This window comes from Artemia franciscana, chromosome 14, assembly GCF_032884065.1.
Source record: "Artemia franciscana chromosome 14, ASM3288406v1, whole genome shotgun sequence".
Taxonomy (NCBI): Eukaryota; Metazoa; Arthropoda; class Branchiopoda; order Anostraca; family Artemiidae; genus Artemia; species Artemia franciscana.
Window position 1 is genome coordinate 21,114,542 of NC_088876.1, and position 24,269 is coordinate 21,138,810.

The 24,269-nt window shown below is 36.3% G+C and overlaps 1 protein-coding gene across 2 annotated transcripts in view; it reads left to right on the plus strand.

Moving 5' to 3' along the window:
• The window catches only part of LOC136035443 (integrator complex subunit 9-like), a 58,301-nt gene that overhangs the window by 25,096 nt on the left and 8,936 nt on the right, over positions 1-24,269 (plus strand). For both annotated transcript variants that reach the window (XM_065717252.1, XM_065717251.1), the window contains exons 7-12: positions 1,608-1,788; positions 4,237-4,369; positions 11,212-11,314; positions 16,078-16,259; positions 17,264-17,446; positions 23,715-23,840. In XM_065717252.1, the coding sequence (XP_065573324.1) occupies positions 1,608-1,788; positions 4,237-4,369; positions 11,212-11,314; positions 16,078-16,259; positions 17,264-17,446; positions 23,715-23,840 (908 nt within the window). The remainder of the gene's footprint in view (positions 1-1,607; positions 1,789-4,236; positions 4,370-11,211; positions 11,315-16,077; positions 16,260-17,263; positions 17,447-23,714; positions 23,841-24,269) is intronic.

Here is a 24,269-nt window from a genome sequence, read left to right on the forward strand (position 1 = left end):
CTCACAATATTTAAAATAGCAAATGTCAATTGATGAGAAATTGCACATTTTAAAATCTCGAAAAAGAAGGGAAGGATAAGATTATTATTTAACCAAATGCCTTTCTAGTTTTTATTGCTTTATACTGCCATATCAGCGCTTTTATTACTATTATTTTTATAATAGGTGCATTGCAAAATAGAGTTTGTAGAAAGCCAACATGTCAGGGCCGTATCCTGCTTTTGAAGAAATTTCTAAGAACCTCCACGATAGACTCGGGGTATTGAGAGTAACTCATTTTAGCCCTGCTTAAGCTGATTAATTTCACCTGGTAATCCTTTGGTGGAAATAATTCACCAAATAGCTTTTTGAAGCGATTAGGTTATGTATGGAACAATCTTCGAGAATATGTAGCCCCCAAAATATCATCTTTAAACTCCATCTAAAGGAGCTACGGTCCTTTTAAATGATGCCAGCCATCATTTATAAAATTGTATATCTGCGGTTTAATATATCCATTCAAAAGATATGGGAATGTAATTAAAAACGAACAAATAATTATCTTAGATTTGTTGCTATGTGTGAAAAGATTTTAAAGCAAATATTACGTTTCATACAAATCATTTTCGGAAATTTCTGTTTCTTGTAAATTCTCTTTGAGAATTTATTTAAAAGATAAAAATCTTTCATTTAACTTTCATATTGGCCTGATCAAGAAGAAAGTCTCCAGGAATCCCAGATTCTTTAGAAAGCTATAAGTCACATTTCCAAGGTCGGTTTTAGAATCCTTTTCTGCAGCCTAATTCAACCTTATGTATCATATTGTCCTGTTACCTGGATGGCAACTTTCCCATTGAAGCCACTTCTGGAACCTTATGATAAAGCAACGACTATTATTCAGAATACTAACCGTTCTTCATTTAAACCCTGGCTTGATTTGAAATCTCTTTATTTTCATTCATGTGCTTCTTTCGCTTTTATACAATCCTCCTGGCCTGTGCAATGATATATCTTTTATTTTTGATAAGTCGTCTTATCATCTCTACATTTCAACAGCTTATAGATTCCTCATGCTTCAGTATTTCGATCTGACATCAACCCCCTAATAGCTTGTGATATGGTCTGGAACATGCTCCCGGAGTGCAGGAAGATGCCCCTTGTTTGTTATCTTCGAAAAGAGTTTTTAGTTGTTTTTTTTTGTAGTTTTCCTTGGAGTTGATGTCTCTGGATTCGGCTTTGAAGGTTTGAGCAAGAATTACTTTAGCTTTATTGTTTGGTGTGAAATCATTCGCTACACCTCTGTCTAGGTTATGATTATGGTGATTTTTGAGGTGGGAGAATGGATTTTGTTTTTCTTTTTTTTTTTTTTTTTCCTCCGCCCTCCCCTGTTTCTTCCTGGCCATGGAGCCTTAGAAGGGAGACTATAATGGAGTAGTTTTTTTTGTAAATTTATTGTTGGATAAGCGTACATTGTACCCTATTCCTGAAACTTCTAAGCAAAAATACGAAGTGTTATATTTACGTTAACTATGCCTCTCATGTCTGAGCTGTCAGTTTAAAATTTGTACAAACCCATTATGGTTATTGAACGCTTTTAGTGTATTAAAATTTTCTAAAATTTCTTCTAGTGGTCACCTTGAAAAGTGGTGGAAATGTTCTATTCCCTGTTTACTCTGCTGGACTAGTTTACGATCTTTTTGAGTTTATGTCCACCCATTTGGATAATCAAGGCTTATCTCAAATTCCGTTGTACTTTATATCAGGCGTTGCGGAGTCATCCCTGGCATATTCAAACATCTTTGCTGAATGGTAAGTAACAAGGCCTCCCCCTAAAATAGGTGTCAGGAGTAACTATTCCTCCATCCTCAAACTCCGCTCTTTGAAGTGTAAATTAATACAGTATTTAAAATACATACAATTTTTTTAACCTCCCCGCCCCCAACTGATATCTGAGTGCACTTGGTAGGTTTTAATAGTTAAATTAACTGGAAAATTCACTGTCTATTCATTACTAAAGCATAAGACGCGAAAAAAAGTATATGTATATTTTTTTCCCTCTTAATTTCTTTTTTTCCTGGGAAATGTTATGCGCAGAAAATGAAACGGAAAGTTGTGTGTATGGGTATTGGCTTTTTTTCATTTTCGTTTTTTTTTTTTTAGCTTGGATATTCTACTCTCTATAAGGGAGCAATAATTATGAATGTATCTGTGTAGATTTTCTCAGAAACGGCTCAAAAAAAAATCTTAAAACTGGCATACTAATATTTTCTGGCCTGTAAAAGCGATCTAGATGGGTCACGACTTGGGGAAAAATTCCTTTTTTTCAGAGGTGATCATATCCAAAAAACATTTTTGTATCTATGTTGTCATTCGAAATTATACAAGATGACGAATGACGTCATAACTATAGCTTACTGCCAAAAATTGTTCTATTCCACCATCTTCGAGTTGAAAATGATAGCATCCAATGAATCAAATTTAGTCGAAACTATTTTAGCCAATCAGTACGCAGGTGCTACCTTACCTCTCAACGACATAAATAGAGGATGTATACCAAGGTCGTATACAGTGAAGATGTTAGGGAGTTTGAACCCCTCGAGATTTTTTCCTACTCGTAAAAGCAAAGCAAAAACGTATGTGTTTTTAATGTTTATTTAAAAACACATAAATGTGTTTTTCTTTTGGCATTTCATCCCCAGAGGCATAGTTATTGGACCTTTAAGCTATGCTAGACAAAATAGCTTGTCTCAAAATTTTCATTGCATGAACTTGGATGAAAAAAGGGAATGGAAGGGGGGCTAGTTACCCCCATTTTCTTTATTACTTAAAAAGGACGCTAAAACTTTTGATCCCCTTCTTTTGAGCCCTCTTCGGATCTTTTAGGACGATTAGTTCGTTACTCTCAACCTTTGAAATAAAAATAAAATAAATAAACACGAATCCGTGATCTTTCTTCTGGCAAAAAAAAAATGCAAAATTCCTCATTTTTGCACATGGGAGCTTGAAATCTGTAAAGTGGAGTTCCCTGATACGCTGAATCTGATGGTGCGATTTCCATTAAAATCCCTTGACTCTTTGTTGATATTTCTCTCTTTTCTGAAATTCGCGGCAAATTTTGATGGGTAAAGTTAAACGTAATGAATTTTATGTATTTGGAATCAGGACAAAAAGCCACTTCTTTTGATGTGTGTATTGGAAAGTTCAGTTTTTTAAAGTTTCTAATACTATTGGCCTGAGTTGCTCCATACAGTTAGTAACCAGGAACTGATTGATTCATCGTTTTCTTCATAATCTATGGAGATAGATTGTATGTCACAACAAATCATCCAGTTTGTGCAGCGTTAGACTGTTTTGAAAACTTATTTTGCCTCTGACTCATTATATATTCGATCTATTTTAGATCGATTATAGAAATGAAATGTGGCTTTTTTTCTTCTTTTTTTCTCTCTTTATCATGATCTTCGATTGCTGATGTTGTGGCAAAAACAGAAAAAGGCTTGGCAAAAGTTCTCAAAAATAGTAAAGTTCTCAAAGTCGATGGCGTATGGTCACATTATGGCTCCTTGTTTCTGAGTTTATTTTGTCTTTGTTTATTCTCAATTTGATTTTTCGTCGTCTTAACGAAATGTTAAATCAAAATTGGGAATTGGGTTTCAATCAGCGTATCAAGAAAAGAAAAGATCTATAAAGAGTTAATATTAGCATCTTAAATGGCAGCTGACCAGTCAAACCGTCAAATGTTGCAAATGAGTGCAACCTTTACTTTTTTTTTATGATAGGCTTTACCCATATCACTTTGTTGGGCCAAATCGTCTGAGAGTTCTTTGTAAGTTTGGAGTTCAACATTAAAGGAAATGGGGGAAAAATTAATGAAAATCCTACCCTTGTTGGCAATATTAATTTCAGTAGTTCAGTCTACATTCTGCTTTGTCAAAATCAACACGTCTAGGTTCTGGTATTCACTTGATTGGGATAAACATCATGTAGTATCGATGCCTTAGACTGGTGTTTCCACTATTCTTTTTTGCTTCTCGTTTAGTATATTTAGTAATTTCCTGGCTGATTTGTTTGCACTTGTTTTGTTTTTCTTCTGTTTTACGCTGAATTAATTCCACTTGATTTGAACTTTAGATAGAACATTATGACACAATATAAAGCGAGTATAAAGCTTGAGTTTTTAACTGTCTTGACAGTTTTTTTCTTTTTGTGCTGTTAGTCTCGTTGGTGTAATTTTTTAGTTTGGTGTATTATTTTTAGGTTGAGTGCATCAAAACAGAAAAGAGTTTATTTGCCAGAAGAGCCGTTTCCACATGCATTCCTTGTGAAGAACAATCGTTTGAAACACTTCAAGAGTATTTGTGACGAAAATTTTACTTCAGAATATAGACAGGTAAATTCAATGATTTTATTTAAGCTTCTTTTAGGCTACGTGGGTAAACAGTCGAGTGAAACGACCTTTAAAATGCTTGCGGGTCTGTCTTGCTAAGCCAGAAGGCCAGAGCCAGCCAGAAGACAAGGGGCTGTCCACTTTCCTTCACTTCCTGTATATTTCGGAACATCCTATAAAGCGCACAGTTTTCCAACGCTCGGAGCGCGATTTCTGGTATTCGATGACCTGGAATGATAGACGAGGGTCGAATAAAATTGGATAACCTAAAAGTTGAACGAACTAAAACCTAGTGTTTAGCTGTTCAAAGTGTACTGAGAGTTGAATACTGTCCTATTGTAGAAGAATAAAACGTTAAGTTCATGATCCTAGGAGTTTTCCTATTACCCGTCTTGATCAGCTGAGCCAATTTGTGGAAGCTGTACTTTCTTCATTGGAGAGAGGGAGCGTCATCTATAATTAGAACGTATCACAATGTTTCGGTACTTTTGCCCCATATTTCCTAACAGAATCTCATTTACTATGTTCATACCAGAGAAAGGTATGTTTTTCATCTAGGCAGTGTAGATCTCATAGATTTTATTTTAATTTCAATAAGTAAAAAGGGATTTCTGCAGTGAAACATTTAATTCCTAAGGTAGGTAAGATAAGTATTGAGTGGGAGGAATAATCTTCAGAACCTCTGACCCAAAGAATATCCGACATAAGTATATGTAAAAGCAAAATTAAATGATACTCTTAACAAAAACACCGTGATTTTCCTCATCAGAAATCTTTTTTGCTGTGAAAATCATCAAAACTCTAGTTTTGTTATTCTGTAGGATTATGGAATTAACAGATATATCCTTCGGTTTTGGGGGTTCATGATAATTTAGCAGTTGGTCAACTAACCATAAAGTAACTCGAATAAACAAATAACAAAAGGTTGTTAATACAGCAAGGATACAACACATTGAGCCTATCACAATTTAATTTAACATGGAGACGTTGATGGAGAGAGAGAGAGAGGTATCTCGTTTGTGGCATCTACTATTGACTCCATAGCTTCTGAGCCACATCTTTTCATGAGACCTACAGATGGTGAGAAAGACCAATAAGCTATACGCTTAAAAAGTTAATCCTCTTTTTTTATAAGTCTTACAATGACCCGACTACCTCTAATTAAGGATCGAATAAAGGAAATGAATCTAAGTGAGAGATAATGTATAGCAAATTCTTGATAAATCCTAGCATCGTAATAAAATAAACAAGACAACACAGGTATAGAAAAACTATGAGTTTATTAAAAAATAATATAATTTTTTTTTAATTACTTTAAGTCACTTCATTATAATTGAAAATTCAACATTTATTATTCGCGGTTTTAGAAATGTTGATCAAGTCTTGTTTTTGTATTGGCTAGAAGTGAAATTTCATTATTATTAAAAAAAAGCAAGCGGTCTAACGAATATCGTTTGGCCAGCATGTTCCTGCTTGAACGGCTCTAATAATTTTATTAAAGAATTGGGGCATACACCCCTTTGCTAGAATTTAACATGGTACAAAGTAAGAATTAGCCAGGGACATGTTAGACTTACACTCTATAAGCGTGCAACAAGCTTCAGCAAAGTTAAAAACCCTACTGCCTTCCATTGTCATTGTGTCTCTATATAAAACATGTCTCCCCCCTTATTTGTCAAACAAACCAAGCTAACTTCAATAGTTCTAAGAAAGATTGTACAGATGTTTAGAGGTAAGTTGATCGGGTTTAATTACCCTTTGAAGGCCATTGGCTTGGCTTGAACCGGATTTTATTAAAATTTATAGCAAGTTCATAATAATTTTAAATTGAAAGGACATTTCTTACAGTAAATATCTTGACAAAAATGAATCTGTTAAAGAGCATGCGTAACATGAGGCTGTATTTAAATTTATCTGAAACCAGCGTTTCCACTTTGACGGATTTTTCCGTCAAAAACGGATTTTTTGGGTCTTCAACGGATGAGAATTTGATCTGTAGGATTTCCGGATTTTTGACGGATTTTCTAAGATATCACGCAAGAATTGAACTTAGTTGTTTTTATTCTCAAATCACACTGATCTTTTTAAATATTAATCTTTACTGTTGTTTCTTTGTTGTTTTCCGTTCCGACTATTTTTCAACCATAGTTGATTCCCGGACTAATTAGCTCGCCTACTCCAGTCCAGAAACCGGTTTGGGGTTAACACGATCAAGTCGTATGTACTCTTCAAGCAACCGTGAGCTATGCAGTGAGTCATCAGGTCAAGTTGATTCCTGCGATTTATTTATACAGGGAGTTAGTACTGTGTTTTATTAAAGCGAAGAAGCTATTGGAAACTGAGGAGGCGTTTTGTTGTATACGTTGATACGATACGCACTTAGTAAATAGAATACTTCAAGAATGGAATTTGTAATTTCGTAGCTTTTCCTTCTTGTTTTACTGGCAGAATGTTACACGTGGTTACACGGTTTCTTTAATACCTGATTTATCCATGCCACTTGATTTTAACCATACCGGCAGAAATCACCTTTTAGCCGGTATTAACCGGCTGATACTTTTGCCACCCAGGAACCCTGAACTATAAAGGCTGAATATATTGTTACGGTGGTTGACCAGCTAGTACTACTTGTGAAAAGCCTGCCAAATAAGTCTGTAACTGAAAAGATTGCTCTTGGAAAACAGAAAGCAACTCACATTGTTCGTCAAGGGCTACGGACTTATTTTGATGAGATTCTTTGCGAAAAACTCGAGTCAACTCAGTTCAAGGTCATTATCGATGAGACAACCGATGTCAGTGTGGTGAAACAACTTGCTGTTGCCGTCATATTTTGCAGCTCAGAACTTGAAATAGAAGTTGACCTGCAGGACATGGTCGGAAGCCCTGAGTCAAGAGCAGAAACAGTCTTTGAGCTTGTCGAGAAAGCTATCAAAGATAGAAAGATACCACTCGAGAACTGGATCGGCTACTGTTTGGAGACCTGCAGTATCATTTTTGGCTCTGACGATTCCGTTGTCAGCAGGATCAAGGCACAGTATCCTTGGATCACCTGTGTAAAGTGTAGCAGCCATATGATACAGCTAGTAGCATCTTATGCCTGTAAGAAGCTAATAAAGAGGCTAGAAGATTATGTCGTACCGTTTATGCCTATTTCAACATGAGTGCTACGAGCGACTTTGTGTTCTTCCAAAGATTTACTGACACAGATATCCATCGAATGCTCTCGCCTGGGCAGACGCGTTGGCTTTCAGTTAAATTGTGCATTGATAAGATTCTCGAACAGTGGAGTCCTTTGCAACTCTATTTCCAAGGGTCAGCTCTCGAAGACCCTACTCACGCTAACGATTGAGCTGCACAAGCGTTGGCTAATCCACTTCTGAGAATCCAGTTGGAATTTGAAAGCTATGTTCTGGAGCTATTCAATGATTTTAACAAAATCTTCTAGAGCGAAAAGCCGCTCTTCCATCATTCAGCCAGAAGTGAAGTTGCTGATCCGTAAGTTGTCAACAAACCTTATGAAAGCGGCCTACGTCAGAGGGACGTCTGCGCTAGAGTTGAACCCTGAAAATTTCAGGGAATACTTTGCTTTGGAAGAGTTATATCTCGGGATAATCGCCAGTGAATCTCTGGAGACGTTGCAGTCAAACCAAAGAACTCGCACTGAAGACCTTTCTGTTAATTTGGAGTATTTGTTAGCCCGTTGTCTTTACGTCGAGGCGATTTAGCAGATAAAGCAAAGATTCGTATTTGACGACGAAATGTTCGTATACGCTGATCTGTTAGACCCTGTGATGGCCACCGACTCGACAGCTCCAATAAAACTATCAAAATTTCTTCGCAAATACGAACTTCTGAACTGGAACGCTAAAACCATTCATGACGAGTGGCGGGAAATGCTGGTCTCAGACCTCCCCAAAAGTACTGAAACTTTGGGCTTCTGGAAAAAGATTTCCAAGATCAATACTCTCACTGGAAGTCCAAGGTTTGCAAACGGCATGGTCGTGATTAGGTATTTGCTTTCGCTACCATTCTTGTACGCCGTCGTTGAATATTTTTTATTGTCCTAAAAAACATCAAAACTGATTCTTGGAATCGTCTCTCATCCATCTCGCTAAGGACTGCGATCCAAACGAAGGCAGGGATGAGAAGGATAAACGTTCACTCCGAATCGATCACCCTGAACCAAAAGCTGACCAAAAGAATCATGTCGGTCAAGGCAAACATGACGGTTGAAGAGTGTCAAACACTAGCTAGTATACAACGTGAAGCTCTTGTTTCTGGAGCTGATGCCGTCGCCGACATGCAGTGGTAGCTGATTTCCATTGTATCCCAGTACCCCAGAAAATGGTTGTTTGTTTTTTATACAGCATTATATATTATATTTAATCGATATCCGTATCCGTTCTAGTCACTAAGCGTGTATTTTCTAAAAATTTAGAGGCTTCCAAAGGAGTTAGCTTCCGAGTTATTGGCCTTCATGAGTTTTAATTGGTCTACCGTACATAAACATCAAATCCGTCGAGTTCTTTTAGCCCAAAGTAACTGTAGATCGTAGTCTATCATGATAAAAGGACAATTTTTACTGAGTTAGCTTAGCTGTCTAATAATTTAGACAACAGGCTGATTTGTATACGACTCAACAGAATATTGTATGTTTGAGCTGTATGATCAGATAGGAAGTGTAGTCTATAGACTGATATAGACGCTATAGACGAGCGATCTGAGATATACTCTAGTCCAACTCAAGCAGAAGTATCAGTGACACACTTGGTTTCATGAAGTTGTGTTCTTTTTCACAATGAGATAGTTGCGGGATTCATTTAGCAATTTACAGGCAACGAGATACTCGGCGACATTCTGGACTATATGAAAAATATCCATGAACTGTTAAACATCGGTCTTAAAACTCTTTTGGTATCTTTGTGGGAGGGGGGGGGGCTCATTAGTTACATTGAAAACACAAAAAGGGAGAAACGAGATGTGAACTCGAAAAAAAAACTGTGGGTAAGAACGCACTTACTGATCCGCAGTTAGGCTTGACGATATTTTAGGTCAAATTCAAGTAGCCAGTGCATCATTTTTCCAACCCTCTTATCTATCCCGTTCAAACCACCTTTTTCAAGAGGTGAATAAATGGAATTTTTAGCTTTTTTTTCTCGTTTGACTGCTCACGGATCTGGTGGAATCTTTCTTGAGGGCAGCATTGAACTCCAGGAAGTGTTTCAACAGAGCACACTGTTCTGCTTGTAACAACTGCTTACCACAAGAGTTCTATTTGAACATATTTTTTTGTGGATTTTTAGGATTTTTTAACGGAAAATTTGACGGATTTTTCATTCTCAGTCGTCGGAATTTTACGGATTTTTGGTCAACCAGAACGGAAAACTTGCCATCATGAAGTGGAAACACTGTCTGAAACCATTATTCGTCAGTGCCTTCTCAAGATTCTCGGGAATCGGATTGACAGATTTTCTCTCTTGTCGGATGGCAAGAGTAGCTTCTTGTAATCATCCTTCGAGTTCTTCTACAGTCTTGTATCTCGGAGGGGAAATTCGCTCCCTTAACCAACCCAAAAGGAGAAAATTTGCAAGGTGATGGATCAGGGCTTATAGCTAGACACTTAGCTGGTCCTAAACCTTCTCCCAGAAAAATGTTCATTTAGCCATTCACAAATGACAGATGCCCCATCTTGAGGATCTCCATTTTGCGTGAAATCAAGTCTTCAATATCCTGCAAGGCCTTGATAACTGCCCACATTTCATCTTTCTCTATGGTGAGGGACATTTTGGCATTCATGTTGTTGTGAAAAAGGGAAGGCACTGCAATCTTATCTGAAATCACTCCACGCGATATATCATCTTAAGTTTATTCTTGAATTTTCTTGAGATATCATAAAGAACGTCATCATTCCAGTAATGACAGTTCATAAACCAACAGGAATGAAATACTGCCTTATCACCACAAAGGATGTTTTTTTTTATATTTTCCCATCTCCATCCTGCATAATCAAAGCAAACTATACGAATGTCAGAGTGTTCGCTAGACAGTGGTTGACAGTCATGTGGTTTCCAATCCTACCATTTAAGTTCAGTCGTGGGTGCAGCTCTTACAGTGTGAAAAAGAGTTAAATGTTAAATTGCCCTCGCCACTTGCCGAGATTATTTCGAGCTTCGACTAAGCATTCCTTAAGCTGTTCTCATTCCTTCTGGATTACCAGCACTGGAAGACCGAATCCTTTCGTTAGCACGAATTACAGAACCTTTCACCATGAGTTTTGAATGGTCGTTATTGATAGTCTTTGCAGAGATATGTAAGTCTGCTCCTTTGATGGCCCTTTACTATCTTTGGATTTGAATCACTAAGTTCAAACTTATTGGCGAGACGCCAATACGATTGAAGAAAAGTGTCAAATTTTTACGAGTGTCTTTTATAGCATAATTTCTTGTCTTTTTTTGTGGTGTTTTACTTTATTAATCAATCGGAAATAATTTCAGCAATAAAGAACTGTTCTCATATATTAAGGAGTATACTTCTAATATTTGAGGAGAATGCAACTACGTATAGAGAAATCATAAAAATCTTAAAGCGAATAAGGAATTTACTATCAACTTGCAGTTTTTGTGAGGTATTTCTGTTTACTACTGGAATAATAGCCACCATGTGTGAGTTTCTTGTATCATAATCCTTTATCGGTGGAACGCTCTAATTTCTACGAGAACAACCACAACCAAAGCCTGTGTGACATAAAGTACGATAGAGACCTTGGCCCCCCTAGATAGTTTCATATTCTTTAAACCAATGTCCTTTTCTTCAAGTCAGAAATAATGAGCTCTTTTTTCGTTTAGCCATGCGTCGTCTTTACTGGGCATCCATCTTTGAGATTTGGTGATGTAGTTCAATTTATTACAACGTGGAAGTCGAACCCCTTGAATGCTATTATATTTACAGGTATATTTATTCTTTCTTTTCCTAATGTAGATTTTTCTTGGAAATTTTTCGTATTCTTCTTCTTTTTAGCTGCTTTACAGACGCTTTAGCTTTCTGGAAAGGGAGAATAGAATTCTTTGAAAGATTTCCCCTCTCACTCCACTTCATATCTCCTAAAATTTGAGCTCTGCAGCGCAGTTGAATCTTTCTCTTGGCAGTCAGACGAAAAGCTGGGTCTTCATTGGATTAATTCAAAGAATATTTTCTCTGGGCTCACCCAAGTACAGATCTTCATCTTTTGCCCCCTGAAAAAATTCAAAATTTAATGACCAGAGTACTATTTTCACTTTACTAAAAACAATCTTTATTTCAAAATGTGTGTTTGCATTTCTCATACCATCGAAATAAGATTTTTTAAAAATCACCATTATAACCAAAATTACTCAAAAGAACAAATAATTATGAAATGATAATTCACTATACGCTGATTTTCATTCCTGAAAGTCATAATAATTTTGGATTTATTATATTTAAAGATAAAACATTTAAAATTATTTTGCTTTCAGTAAAGTGCCAACTATGTTCTGGTCTTTAAAAGGCACACTGGAAGTTATCTCTACTGCTCTTTGTGGCACTTTCTGCTCGTTATGAGTTTGACTCAGTTGTTTATCAAGGGTATTGAGGTAAAAACTTCAGAGAATGTTGTAAAGATGCTGAAGTAAATCAAAGCATAGTAGAGGTTGCAGTCGAAATGGTAGTTATAGTCATATTGGTAGTAGTAGTAGTAGCAGCAGCGTGTATACATTGCCTCTTAGTCAATTTAACATCCTTCGCATCATTCCCTGAAAGCTCCAACTCAATATCCTAAGCCATTCCTCAGATATGCCACTGTGACTAATTGCATGCAAATTGTGTGTTTTGATTTAGTTCAACATTCCCTGAAAGCTTCACGTTAATATCTATAGCCTTTTTGGACATCAAGGGTCAAACACGCGCCCTTTCCCAATAACAAATACAATATGTTAACAAGAGACGAATTGAATAACTCATAACCCTTGCCCCAAGAACTGTAGGGGGGGTGTCATCCCTAAAGACACAGATATTGGACCTATCAACTATGTTGAACGAAATGGCTATCTCAAATTTTTAATTCTTCAAATTTTTGTGCAGCCACTTTTCTTGATTTTCAAACTAATATATTTTCCTTGCTGTTCAAGCCAAGGGACAGTTAGTCTGCTATATTGTGGGTATTGGACATGGTGGTTCTAATAGTGTTCTTCTTTTTTTATCTGACTCTATTTTTAGGAGTTATGGGTTTTTTTTTACTATGGGACGTGATCGTCTCTCACTAGGTTGCAAGCTACCGCTGCATCCCGGATTAAAATAGATGATTGTATTATCTTAACTTTTAGTTATTATGTTCCGTCGTTTGTTTCTTACTAGGTTTCAGCTATAATCGAAGAAAATAAAGGATCTATATGAAGTATATAGATCCTTTATGTATTTTTTTTTTCAAAACGCGTTTAACTTTTGGTTACTATTGGCTGTGGTTCACTCTATGCTAAGATGTACCCGTTGAACCAAATTCACAAAAAATAAATATGTTGCATCACCATTCATACGATGATTTATTGTTTATTCTAGTTGCTATGTCCTAAAGTTCGTTCTTTATTATAAATTATTATTATTATCACAAAAGCACAAGAGGTGACAAATTCCTGATGTTGTATTAACAAAAGCTACTACAGTGCTTAAGAAATGCAGTTTTTCGTAATATTTTTAAAATAATTTGGTAAAATTAAAACAGGTAATTATAATCCCATTAATTTCCTTTAAAATCAGCTATTAAACAGCTCTCTATGATGTTCCAGTGCCAAGCTATCTAGTAAAGAAGAAAAAAAAGAAAAGAAAGAGATGCCGTCTATTAAGAATATCGTTATTTGAGCTTTTCTTTATTTTCAAGCAAGTATATTTCCCTTGTTGTTCAAGCCAAGGGACGGTAAGTCTCCTATATAGGGGTATCGGATAAGGCGGTTCTAATGGTTTAGTTCGTTTTTTTATGATTCTAGTTTTAGGAGCTATGGACTATTTCATATTTATGGCACTTGGTATTAATTCGGAAAAAATAGAAAATGAAGTATTTTTAACTTATGAGCGGGTGATGGGATCTTAATGAAATTTGATGTTTGGAATGATATTTTGTCTCAGAGCTCGTATTTTAAATCCCGACCGGATCTGATGACATTGGGGGAGTTGGAGGGGGGAAACCTAAAATCTTGTAAAACACTTAGAGTGGAGGGATCGGGATGAAATTTGATGGGAAAAATAAGCACAAGTCCCAGATGCATGATTGACATAATCGGAACAGATCCGCTATCTTTAGGGTAGTTGGGGGGGGGGGGTAATTCTGAAAAATTTAAAAAATGAGGTATTTTTAACTTACGAACGGGTGATCGGATCTCAATGAAATTTGATGTTTAGAAGGATACCGTGTCTTGGAGCTCTTATTTTAAAATCCCGACCGAATCTGGTGACATTGGGGGGGGGGAGTTGGGAGGGGGAACCTAAAACTTGGAAAACACTTAGAGTGGAGGGATCGGGATGAAACTTGGTGGGAAAAATAGACACAAGTCCTAATGATTGATATAAACGGAACGGATCCGCTCTCTTTGGGGTAGTTGGGGGGGGGGGGGTTATTTCTGAAAAATTAGAACAAATGAGGTATTTTTAACTTACGAACGGATGATCGGATCTCAATGAAATTTGATATTTGGAAGGATATTGTGTCTCAGAGCTCTTATTTTAAACCCGACCGGATCTGGTGACATTGGAGGGGGGGGGGGGGGGTGGGAGGGGGAAACCTAAAACTTGGAAAACACTTAGAGTGGAGGGATCGGGATGAAACTTGGTGGGAAAAATAAGCACAAGTCCTAGATACATGATTGATATAACCGGAACGGATCCGCTCTCTTTGGGGTAGTTGGGGGAGGGGTTAATTCTGAAAAATTAGAAAAATGAGGTATTTTTAACTTACGAACGGGTGATCGGATCTCAATGAAATTTGATATCTAGAAGGATATCGTGTCTCAAAGCTCTTATTTTAAATCCTGACTGGATCTGGTGACATTGGGGGAAGTCTGGGGTGGGGGAACCTAAAATCATGGAAAATGCTTAGATTGGAGGGATCGGGATGAAACTTGGTGGGAAAAATAAGCAGAAGTCTTACATACGTGATTTACATAATTGGAACGGATCCGCTCTATTGGGGGGGGGGGGGGTTAATTCTGAAAAACAAGAAAAAATGACGTATTTTTAACTTACGAAGGAGAGATCGGATTTTCATGAAACTTCATATTTAGAAGGACCTCGTAACTTAGATCTCTTATTTTAAACCTCAACCGGATCAAGCGTAATTGGGGGGGGCACTTGGGGAGACCGGAAATCTTAGAAAATACCTGAAGCGGTGAGATCAGGAGGAAACTGGATGGGAAGAATAGAAACCTGTCTAAGATACGTGACTGACATAACCGGACCGGATCTGCTCTCTTTGGTGGAATTGGGGGGGGGGTAATTTTGAAAATTGAGGTATTTGTAACTTACGAAAGGGTGACCAGATCTTAATGAAATTTGATATTTAGAAGGATCTTGTGCTTTAAAGTTCTAATTTTAAATTCCGGCCAGATCCTGTGACATTGGGGGGAGTTGGAGGGGGAAACCGGAATTCTTGGAAAACATGAAAATTAGGGTATTTTTATCTTACGAATAGATGATCGGATCTTAATGAAATTTGATTTTTAGAAGGAATTCATGTCTCAGAGCTCTTATTTCAAATCCCGACCAGATATTTTGACATTGGGGGGAGTTGGAGGGGGAAATCTTGGAAAAACACTTGGAGTGGAGGAACCGGGATGAAGCTTGGTGGATAGAATAAACAAATGTCCTTGATACGTGATTGACAGAATCGTACTGGATTCGCTGTCTTTGGGGGAGTTGGGGGGAGGGGTTCAGTGATTGGCGAGTTTAGTGCTTCTGGACGTGCTAGGACGATTAAAATCGGTAGGCGTGTCAGGGAGCTGCACAATTTGACTTGATAAAGTCGTTTTCTCCGATTCGACCATCTGGGGGGCTAAAGGGAGAGGAAAAATTAGAAAAAATTAGGTATTTATAACTTACGAGTGGGTGATCGGATCTTAATGAATTTTGATATTTAGAAGGACATCGTGACTCAGAGCTCTTATTTTAAATCCTGACCGGCATTAAGCCTCTTATTTTCCTTTTTAAATCAATCTATTGATTCATAGAATTTTGTTAGAGCTCATACCATATGATCTCTTGGCTCTTAGCTCTTGTTTCTATGGGACGTGACCGTTTAATTACTAGGCTGCTAGCTACTGCTGCAACCCGGATGGTTTAGACGAGTATATTTGTAGTTGCTTCCTTACCATATTCCTAAGTCTAACCTTTTCTTGAAGTATTTGTGAATATCCTTAGCAGTGGAGTTTATTATTTAGCTGGCTAGTAGTGAGTTGAACCACTCAGAGGGCAGTTGGACCAAGGGTGTTAAACAAACAAAGAATAAAATTAAAAAAAAAATCCTTGTTCATTCTTATTTTAATATATTAGATATCTGTCGGGGTAAATCTATTAGTTTTTTATTGTGTTTTGCTAGGGCTGAAAGGTTCAATTAGTATCTAAATTTTAGCTAGTTGTTTCATAGCTAAGAAGTCTTGGTTTGTGACGTTAAATAGCAATGAATAGTTGCAACTGACCCTTCTTCTTTTTAGAGCCAGAATTTAACCATTTGGATGCACTGGCACCTTACTTCCCACTGGCAATGAAAGTGCTCCGATTTCCAATTGACACTAGTTTGAGTCCCCTTCAATCTGTCAAACTAGTAAGAGATTCAAAACCAGGAACGGTTGTGGCTTTTGACGAACTTGTTAAAAGTGGTATCAACTTTGATCCAGTAAGCTATCTTTTCTGATTCTTATTAACAAGGTAGTAAATGACCTAACCTTAAAAGAAATAGTCAATAAATGTCTTCAATGTTATGAAGCATAAAGTTGTTATAATTGATGGTTAGTGACAGAATTCACTTGTGCTCGGAGTCTCTACTTATTTTAGTCATTTTTGTTCAGTAAAGAGGTTTACTTGAATGTAACAATGAAGCAGATAATTTGGTTTTTAGAATTTAGATGTTTAGTTTAACATTTTCAGTAAAGAAAGGTCCAAAAACCTTTGTGAATGTCTGATTCCAAATTTTAGTTTCTATTTTCAGTAGGGTCATTTTAACACGTGTTTGAATTTTTAGCCATTTATTTAAGTTATAGGCTGTTACATATCTTATATGGGAGAGAAATCTATTAGGCCTACCAACGAATAAGAACGTTTCCCTCTGTATATATGGGGCAGGTAATAAGTATTGTTTCGGGTTCTATTGTGGACTAAATATTTCTATTTTGAGGGTAGAAGATTTGAAACTGTATATCATTATAGATGCTTGTTAGTGGCGAAAAGTTACCCCCCCCCCCTCAAATTGATTCATTTTATCGATTGGTCAGTGTACTCTTGTCCCATAATATTTTCTAATAGTCAATGATTAATAACTGTTTAGCAGGAAAAAATACTTTTCTTTTCGCTTTGAAATAAAGAAAGAAAATTAGCACACACTTGCCAAAATAGTTTCATTTTTCTGTTATAAATGCAAGACACGTTACATTATCAACGTTACAAGTGTATTTGCGACAATTAGTCTTTCCTCACAATTTTGTCTACGATTTCGTTTTGTCTTTGTGTTTTCCCAGATGCTGGCAAAATACTCTAAACTTCAATCGAAAGAAAAGCGAAAAAATGATAATAATTTGCCAGGATCTTTTTGACTGGTTTCTCGAATCAGTTAAAAGTTGCAAGGGATAACACATTTATTTTCATTGGTTCTGTTAGCCATGATAGTTCTATGTATATTTTCAGGATATCCGATTGAAGTCCATGAAACGACTTGATGTGCTAGAGGTACCATTAGATACATCTGCCGAACATTTATTAATCGACTCAACGATGGCTAAGAAAATTCAATTGAAAAAGCTCCGTGAACAGTTCATGTGTTCCATTACAGGACAGTTGGATTTAAAAGATAATAATTTTATTTTGAAAGTAAGTTTTATTTTATGCCTCTTAAAATTTCCTAGACCCAATGACTGGACTGTCTGTTTGACTAGATGATGTACTTCTAGGAATTTTATCTTCTACATAGGATGCTCGAACATTTTTTTTTATTCTTTCTTTCGGGAAAAGTTCTAATTATGTATCGAGTAATGAGCACGCTAGACTCTGTCCGTGAGGACACGGATACGAATCCTGGTGTCGCTGGTTATTTGGTTTGGAATGGGGTCTGTAGCGTGAGTCTGTTAGCTCAGCCAGAGTCGACCCATCTCTAAATGGGCAACTGGAGAAATCTGGGAAAGTAAATAGGAAGGGTGTACGAAAGAAAAGGATGGCCCTGTTGATTTTTATGGCACTTGGTATCTACCAAGTGACATATAGCGATCCCAAATTCTGTCGGTCCCGGTTTTGCTAGTTTAGGCACCTCCAGATAAGCTAGGATGATGAAATTTGGCAGGCGTATCAGGGACTAGACCAGATTAAATTAGAAATTGTCGTTTCCCCGATTTGATCATCTGGGGGGGGAATGGGGGGGACGGTTAAATCGGAAAAATTAGAAAAAATGAGGTATTTTTAAGTTACGAAGGAGTGATTGGATCTTTCTGAAATTTCATATTTAGAAGAAACTCGTAACTCAGATCTCTTATTTTAAATCTCGACCGGATCCAGTGTCTTTGGGGGGGGGGGGGGGTCGGAAATCTTGGAAATGGCTTAGAGTGGAGAGATCAAGATGAAACTTGGTGGGAAGAATAAGCACAAGTCTAAGATACATGATTGACATAACCGGACTGTATCTGCTCTCTTTGTGTGAGTTGGGGGGGGGGAGTAACTCGGAAAAATTAGAAAAAATGAGGTATTTTTAACTTACGAAAGGGTTATCAGATCTTAATGAAACTTGATATATAGAAAGATCTTATGTCTCAGATGCTCCATTTTCAATTCAAATCGGATCCGGGGACATAGGGGGTTGGAGGGTGGAAACAGATATCTTGGAAATGCTTAGAGTGGAGAGATCGGGATGAATTATAGATACTCGTTATAGATATCAAGTTATAGATACTCGATTGACATAATTGAAACGGATCCGTCTTGGGAGGGGGGGCTGGGGGGTGTTAATTTTGAAAAATTAGAAAAATTGAGCTATTTGAACTCAAGAACGGGTGACCGGATTTTAATGAAATTTGATATTTAGAAGGAACTCACGTCTCAAAGCTGTTATTTCAAATCCCGACCAGATCTGTAGAAATTGGGGGGATTTGGAGGGGGAAACCGAAAATCTTGGAAAACGCTTAGATTGGAGAGATCGGGATGAAACTAGAATAAGCAAATGTCGTAGATACGTGATTGACGTAACCAGACCGGATCCGCTCTATTTGAGAGAGTTAGGGGGTGGGGTTTGGTGTTTGTGGACGTGCTAGGACGATGAAAATTGGTAGGCGTGTCAGGGAGCTGCACAAATTGACTTGATAAAGTCGTTTTCCCCGATTTGACCATCTGGGGGGCTGAAGGGAGATTAAAAATTGGAAAAAATGGGGTATTTTTAACTTACGAGTAGGTGATCGGATCTTAATGAATTCTGATATTTAGAAGGACCTCATGACTCAGAGCTCTTATTTTAAATCCCGACCGGCATTAAGCCTCTGATTTTCCTTTTATATCAATCTATTGATTTTTAGAATTTCGCTAGAGCTCTTGCCATATGAGCTCTTGCCTCTTCCGGCCTCGTTACAAGTGCCATACGAGCTCTTAGCTCTTGTTGAATTATCATTCTAGCTGAAGGGCCATGAAACGGATATCAGCACCGCCAGTCAGGACTGGTAAAGTCCAAGCTGGTCTCACAATTTTTCAAAATTATCACTGAAACTAATAGATTCTGTTTCATTTAATTAACTTTGGAAGTCTGTGTCTTCAGAGTTACTTTTTTTTTGTATTTGGTCCAATTCTCCTCTGTTTCTTCTAATTCAAACGTCAATGCGGTCAATCAGGCTGAATTCCGCAGAGACTTATGAAAATAGGAAATTCTCTGCCCCGAATCTGACTGGCGAGGCCGTATCCGGGGTGGGCAGTTTTTAGGGGACTTGAACCTTCTTCCGCCTCCCCCTAATTTTTTTTTTTTTTTTTTGATTCGTTAAAACGTAACAAAAATGCATATAAACAAATTTTTGATGTATTTTTTACCCCCCCCCCCCCCTCCAAAAAAACATCCTGGATACGGCCTTGCTGACAGGGTATATACGATGGTGAACATAAGACGTTCTATGAGAATAATTAGAGTATTTATTTCTGTTATAGGTATAAAAAATTCCTAGATGATTTGGTGACTAAAGGACTATCTTGCTTGTAGTATTTCAAAATTTAGCATAAAAAAAGAAAAGAAAAAGAGTTCAAAATGAATTAGTTGTTGCTAAGGCTTATAAAAATTGCATAGTTTATTAGTCAGTACATTCGTTTTTTTTTCTTTTCTTTTCTGCTAAAACTCGAAATACTATAGCGAGAAATACAGAAATCCGCGGTTAGAAATTTCTTAATTCAATTTGCGGTTAAAAGACAATCCGAACAGCTAAAACAAAAGGCAAGGAAAAATATCTGCGGTAATGGTGAACGAAAATGAAGCACAGCAAAACCTGTGGTAAGGAGAATTTTACAAGTATCACAATGAATCACAGCTAAAAATGATGAACAACGAAATCCATGGTTCGGAATTTCTTATTTCATTTAAAATTGCTGATGTGTCAACCTGTGACTTAAAATTAAAAATACCATGATAAATACATAACTCAGTTCATGCCAGAATTTGTTAATTCACTTTAAATTGCTGATTTGCCACCTTATGACGTAAAACTAAAGGGTAACACGATAATTATTGTAACGCGTATTTTAGATACTTCAGAGGGTATATGCAATGAAACATACCTGATTGTTACTGAATTAAGTAGCAACCTAATTAAAGCAAAAATATTACTACTGGGAAAAAAGCTGAAGAAGAAGTTTTTTGTATCTACGACGTCACGCAAAGTTACACAAGAGTATGAGTGAATCCGAACAGCTTAAGCAAAAGACATCGAAAAAATGTCTTGGGTAATGATGAACCAAAATGAAGTACAGCAAGATCGGTGGTTAGGAGACTTAAGACCACAAGCACAACGATTCACAAACAAAAATGATGGACAACGAAATCAGCGTTTTGGAAGTTTTTTTGGTATCTATGGTTAAGGTTTCTGTTGTTTTTTTTTTCTTTACAAAAAAAAGTGTCAAACAATGGCAATTTCGGAGGAGCAACAATTAAAAAAGAAATCCATTTGGAAATTTGCATGTGAATTTGAGAAATAAAAAATTGTTTGAAAAATTGGGTGATTTTTGTTCATCCCACCTTATTGTGCGTGTACTAACAGATTGCTATTTTTAGCAGGAGTTTAAATAATAGTGTCCCATCTGTTGACTGCGTCAACATTTTAGACCGTTAGGTTGACTTACGACAGTACAACGACTTATGTTCCATGAATTGATATGTCACTTTCTATCTTAGAATACAACGTATTTTTTTAGCAGTCCCTCCCTCTGTTTGGCTTAAAAGTTGGGATGGGACCTATATTCCAATATCAAAGTCTAGTAGCGCATAGAATTTATAGTTTTGGATCCCCAACGCGAAAGAATGGGTGTAAAAAATAAATAGCTAGTAGACAGTTGTCTTCAATTCGTGTTAAAGGTGTAAGAAAACCGATTGAAATAACCAAAAACACAATGACAACTTTTTAGCCCTAAGGGTCCAAATATGTGTAACGTGATAGCGAGAAAACGCAATTTTGCTTTTCCAATTTCGAATTTTGAAATTGGAAACAAGGAAAGGATGTTCTTTTTATATATTACCGTGAAATTGCTGTTTTGTTTTTAATATTTTTATAGCTGTTTTGCATTTATCATGAAATAGGAATAGGCATTGGATTTAAAATTATTGGTCTGTAATACTTTTGTTGGAGTGTTTCAACAAAAAAACTAAAGAGCGAAGTTAAAACTTGGAATAACCACAACCTAAAGCAGGAAACTAAAATGAAAATAGATAAAAATCGATGTGGACGAAAAAATATAACTTATTTAACCCAAATTAACCCAAATAATTATATTTTGCCAGTCTCCTCAAATGTAGACTTGAAGTAGATGAATATTAAAGTAAAAAAGTCTAAATAAATCTGGTGCCATATTAAACAAGCAAAGCTAAATGGATTGTCACAAGCAGTCCATTGAATATTACTAATATAATGAATGCCACTGATATAAAAAATAAATGAATGTCACTAACATAAAAAAAAGCTTTTAACTCTGAGTTGTTGTTTTTCATGTACAAAACGTAAAGTACCGTTCAGTAAAATCTCAATGCTCAAGATAGGGCCCAAAATCCCACTTATTTGAGCTAAATTTGTTCCTTTTGAGTTCGCAAATTTCAAGTCGTTTTTTAATTGACGTACGTTTAACATATTAACTATATCAATATTGACTGACGATTGCATAAACTAAAGTTGTCAATATTACTTAATTGTAGCATTGTGGCACTCGAAATCATGAAGTGGTCATGGTAGTAGCCGCCGTGCTATGAGTAACTGTCTAGGTTTGAATCGCGCCTATTGACTTTTCCTTACTTATTATACCAAACTTATTGCATGGAAATTTATTTTTAAATGTCTCATTTTCTGTTAGTTTCTTTTTTAAAAATTATCTAATATTTAAAATGCACGAAGCTAAATCCTTAATTATTACTTAGAATTGCTGTATCGCCCACCCACAAACTCAGCGTCACATATTTTTTTTATCTACACACCCGACTGTTCAATTCAGTGAAGTGGCTTTGGTGATTTTATTAAGACTTCCCCTGAGGGCGTTCCAAAATAAAAAATTATAGAACAGTAAATATTTCGAAATTTGGTCGGATTGCCTACTGTGTCCTTATATAGTGTACTTTCTTTGCAATTATTTACTCTGAAACACCTTCTTTGAAATGCGTACTCATTTGTATTTTGAGTTAGGGCACTCATATTCTAATTTGAATTTTTGCGTGAATAATCAATGATTTGGTCATTTATAACAATTGCGTAAATAACTGCTGAGTGATCAAGAGAGACTCAAAATGTCTCTGCGTACGAAGTTGGGTTGGGAGAGAGGCCATGTCCAAAGTTTGAAATCGGCTGTTGGTAATTGGCCTTAATCCTGGGGCTAGTTGGATCCGGTTCCTCCTTGGGCTGTGTTTTCTTTTTTGTTTTTTGACTGTTCTGGTGGAACTTGTTGCATGTGATGATGCCAGGGAAAAAAAAAATAAATACGTGGGAGATAAACTGTTTTACTAGGTCAATGCTAATGTGTTGACTTTGTTTAAAAGTTAAAAAAAGTTCTTATTCGATTATTATTTCTATAACACTATATTCGTTAAGTCTTTTTCTTATTAATATAAGTCTAAGAGACGAAGTCTCTTTCGCTTTAATCAGACTCTTGCTTTTCTCTAGTTATTTTTTTATATGTTTTGAATAAATTGTGCTTTAATTTAGTAGGTGTGTGTTTTTTTTAATGGCAACAGATATACGTAATTTGCCTTTGTGCTCGTTACAATCTATGTTTGCTACACTCGCGATGAAAATATCTTTTTTGTTTCTCTCTCCCTTTCTTGTAAATTGTTTTTTTTCTTTATTTTTCTTCTTCTTTTTTGTTTTTTCTATATTTCTTTTTATTCTATTATCTCATGGATGAGAACCGACAATTTATTTCCTGAACGTTCGTAGGAATATCCAGAATTAAATCCTGAAAAATGGTTTCATTCTTGACGACGTCCCAGTTGACTTTCAAAATAGATTGAATTGCCGAATAAACAGTTCATCTAACAATGATAAAGATTTTCTTCCGCAAACTGGTAATATTGACCGTTGTTCACTGTAAGAAGTATTCACTTGCACAACTCATTTGGAAAGGATGCCCTTTGAGGAGACATTTATTTTATTTGAGACTTTTTCTGGCTAAAAACTATTTTATTTTAAGTTGTTTTTAATATATTATATTATTTATTTAAGTAAAAGTTACTTAAATTATCTATTAAAATAAACTATTTGAATTATTTTTAATTATTTATATCTGGCTAGAATTTCCTCTAAATTATTTTACGAATTTGATGAATTTAGATCAAATTTATAAATCTGTTTTCTTTGGATCGTCTTGCTTTTTATGACAATTATCTTCTAATATTTTATGTGCTTCTTCAAGATTGTAAATTGTTTTATAGGAAGGTCATGTTCCTGTTCTAGACTCGTTCGTTCCAATTGAAGCAGAAGATTTAGTGAATCGTCTGAAAACCTCATTCTCTGATGTTGTTGTGTCCAAAGAAGGAAACGTTACGAAAATTACTCTGGTAAGTCTATTTCATGGTGTATTTCATTCGAACTTCTAAATAAAATACGTGCGTATGTGCCAATCAAAGACTATGAGCCTTTTCCTAGAGCATATGGATTCTCGTCATCTGGATAGCTGTTTTCAATCCAACTTACGCGAGTCGTCAGAAACTAATGGACCATCTCAACACATACTGTAAAACTAACAGCATACCAACGAACCAAACAGTAATAAAAAAAAAAAAATTTCAATCTGACTTTGCAAAACCAACAGTTTTGATGAGAAGGGAGCAGAAGCGTCATGCAGGAGGGGGGGAGGGGGATGGGAGATGCTCCCTTCGATATTTTTGGCCACAAAATATTAAAACAAAATATCCGACGCCACTAAAACTTTTTCTTCGGGTAAATAAAGACCACAAAAATACTGACATGACATCTACCGAAATCTT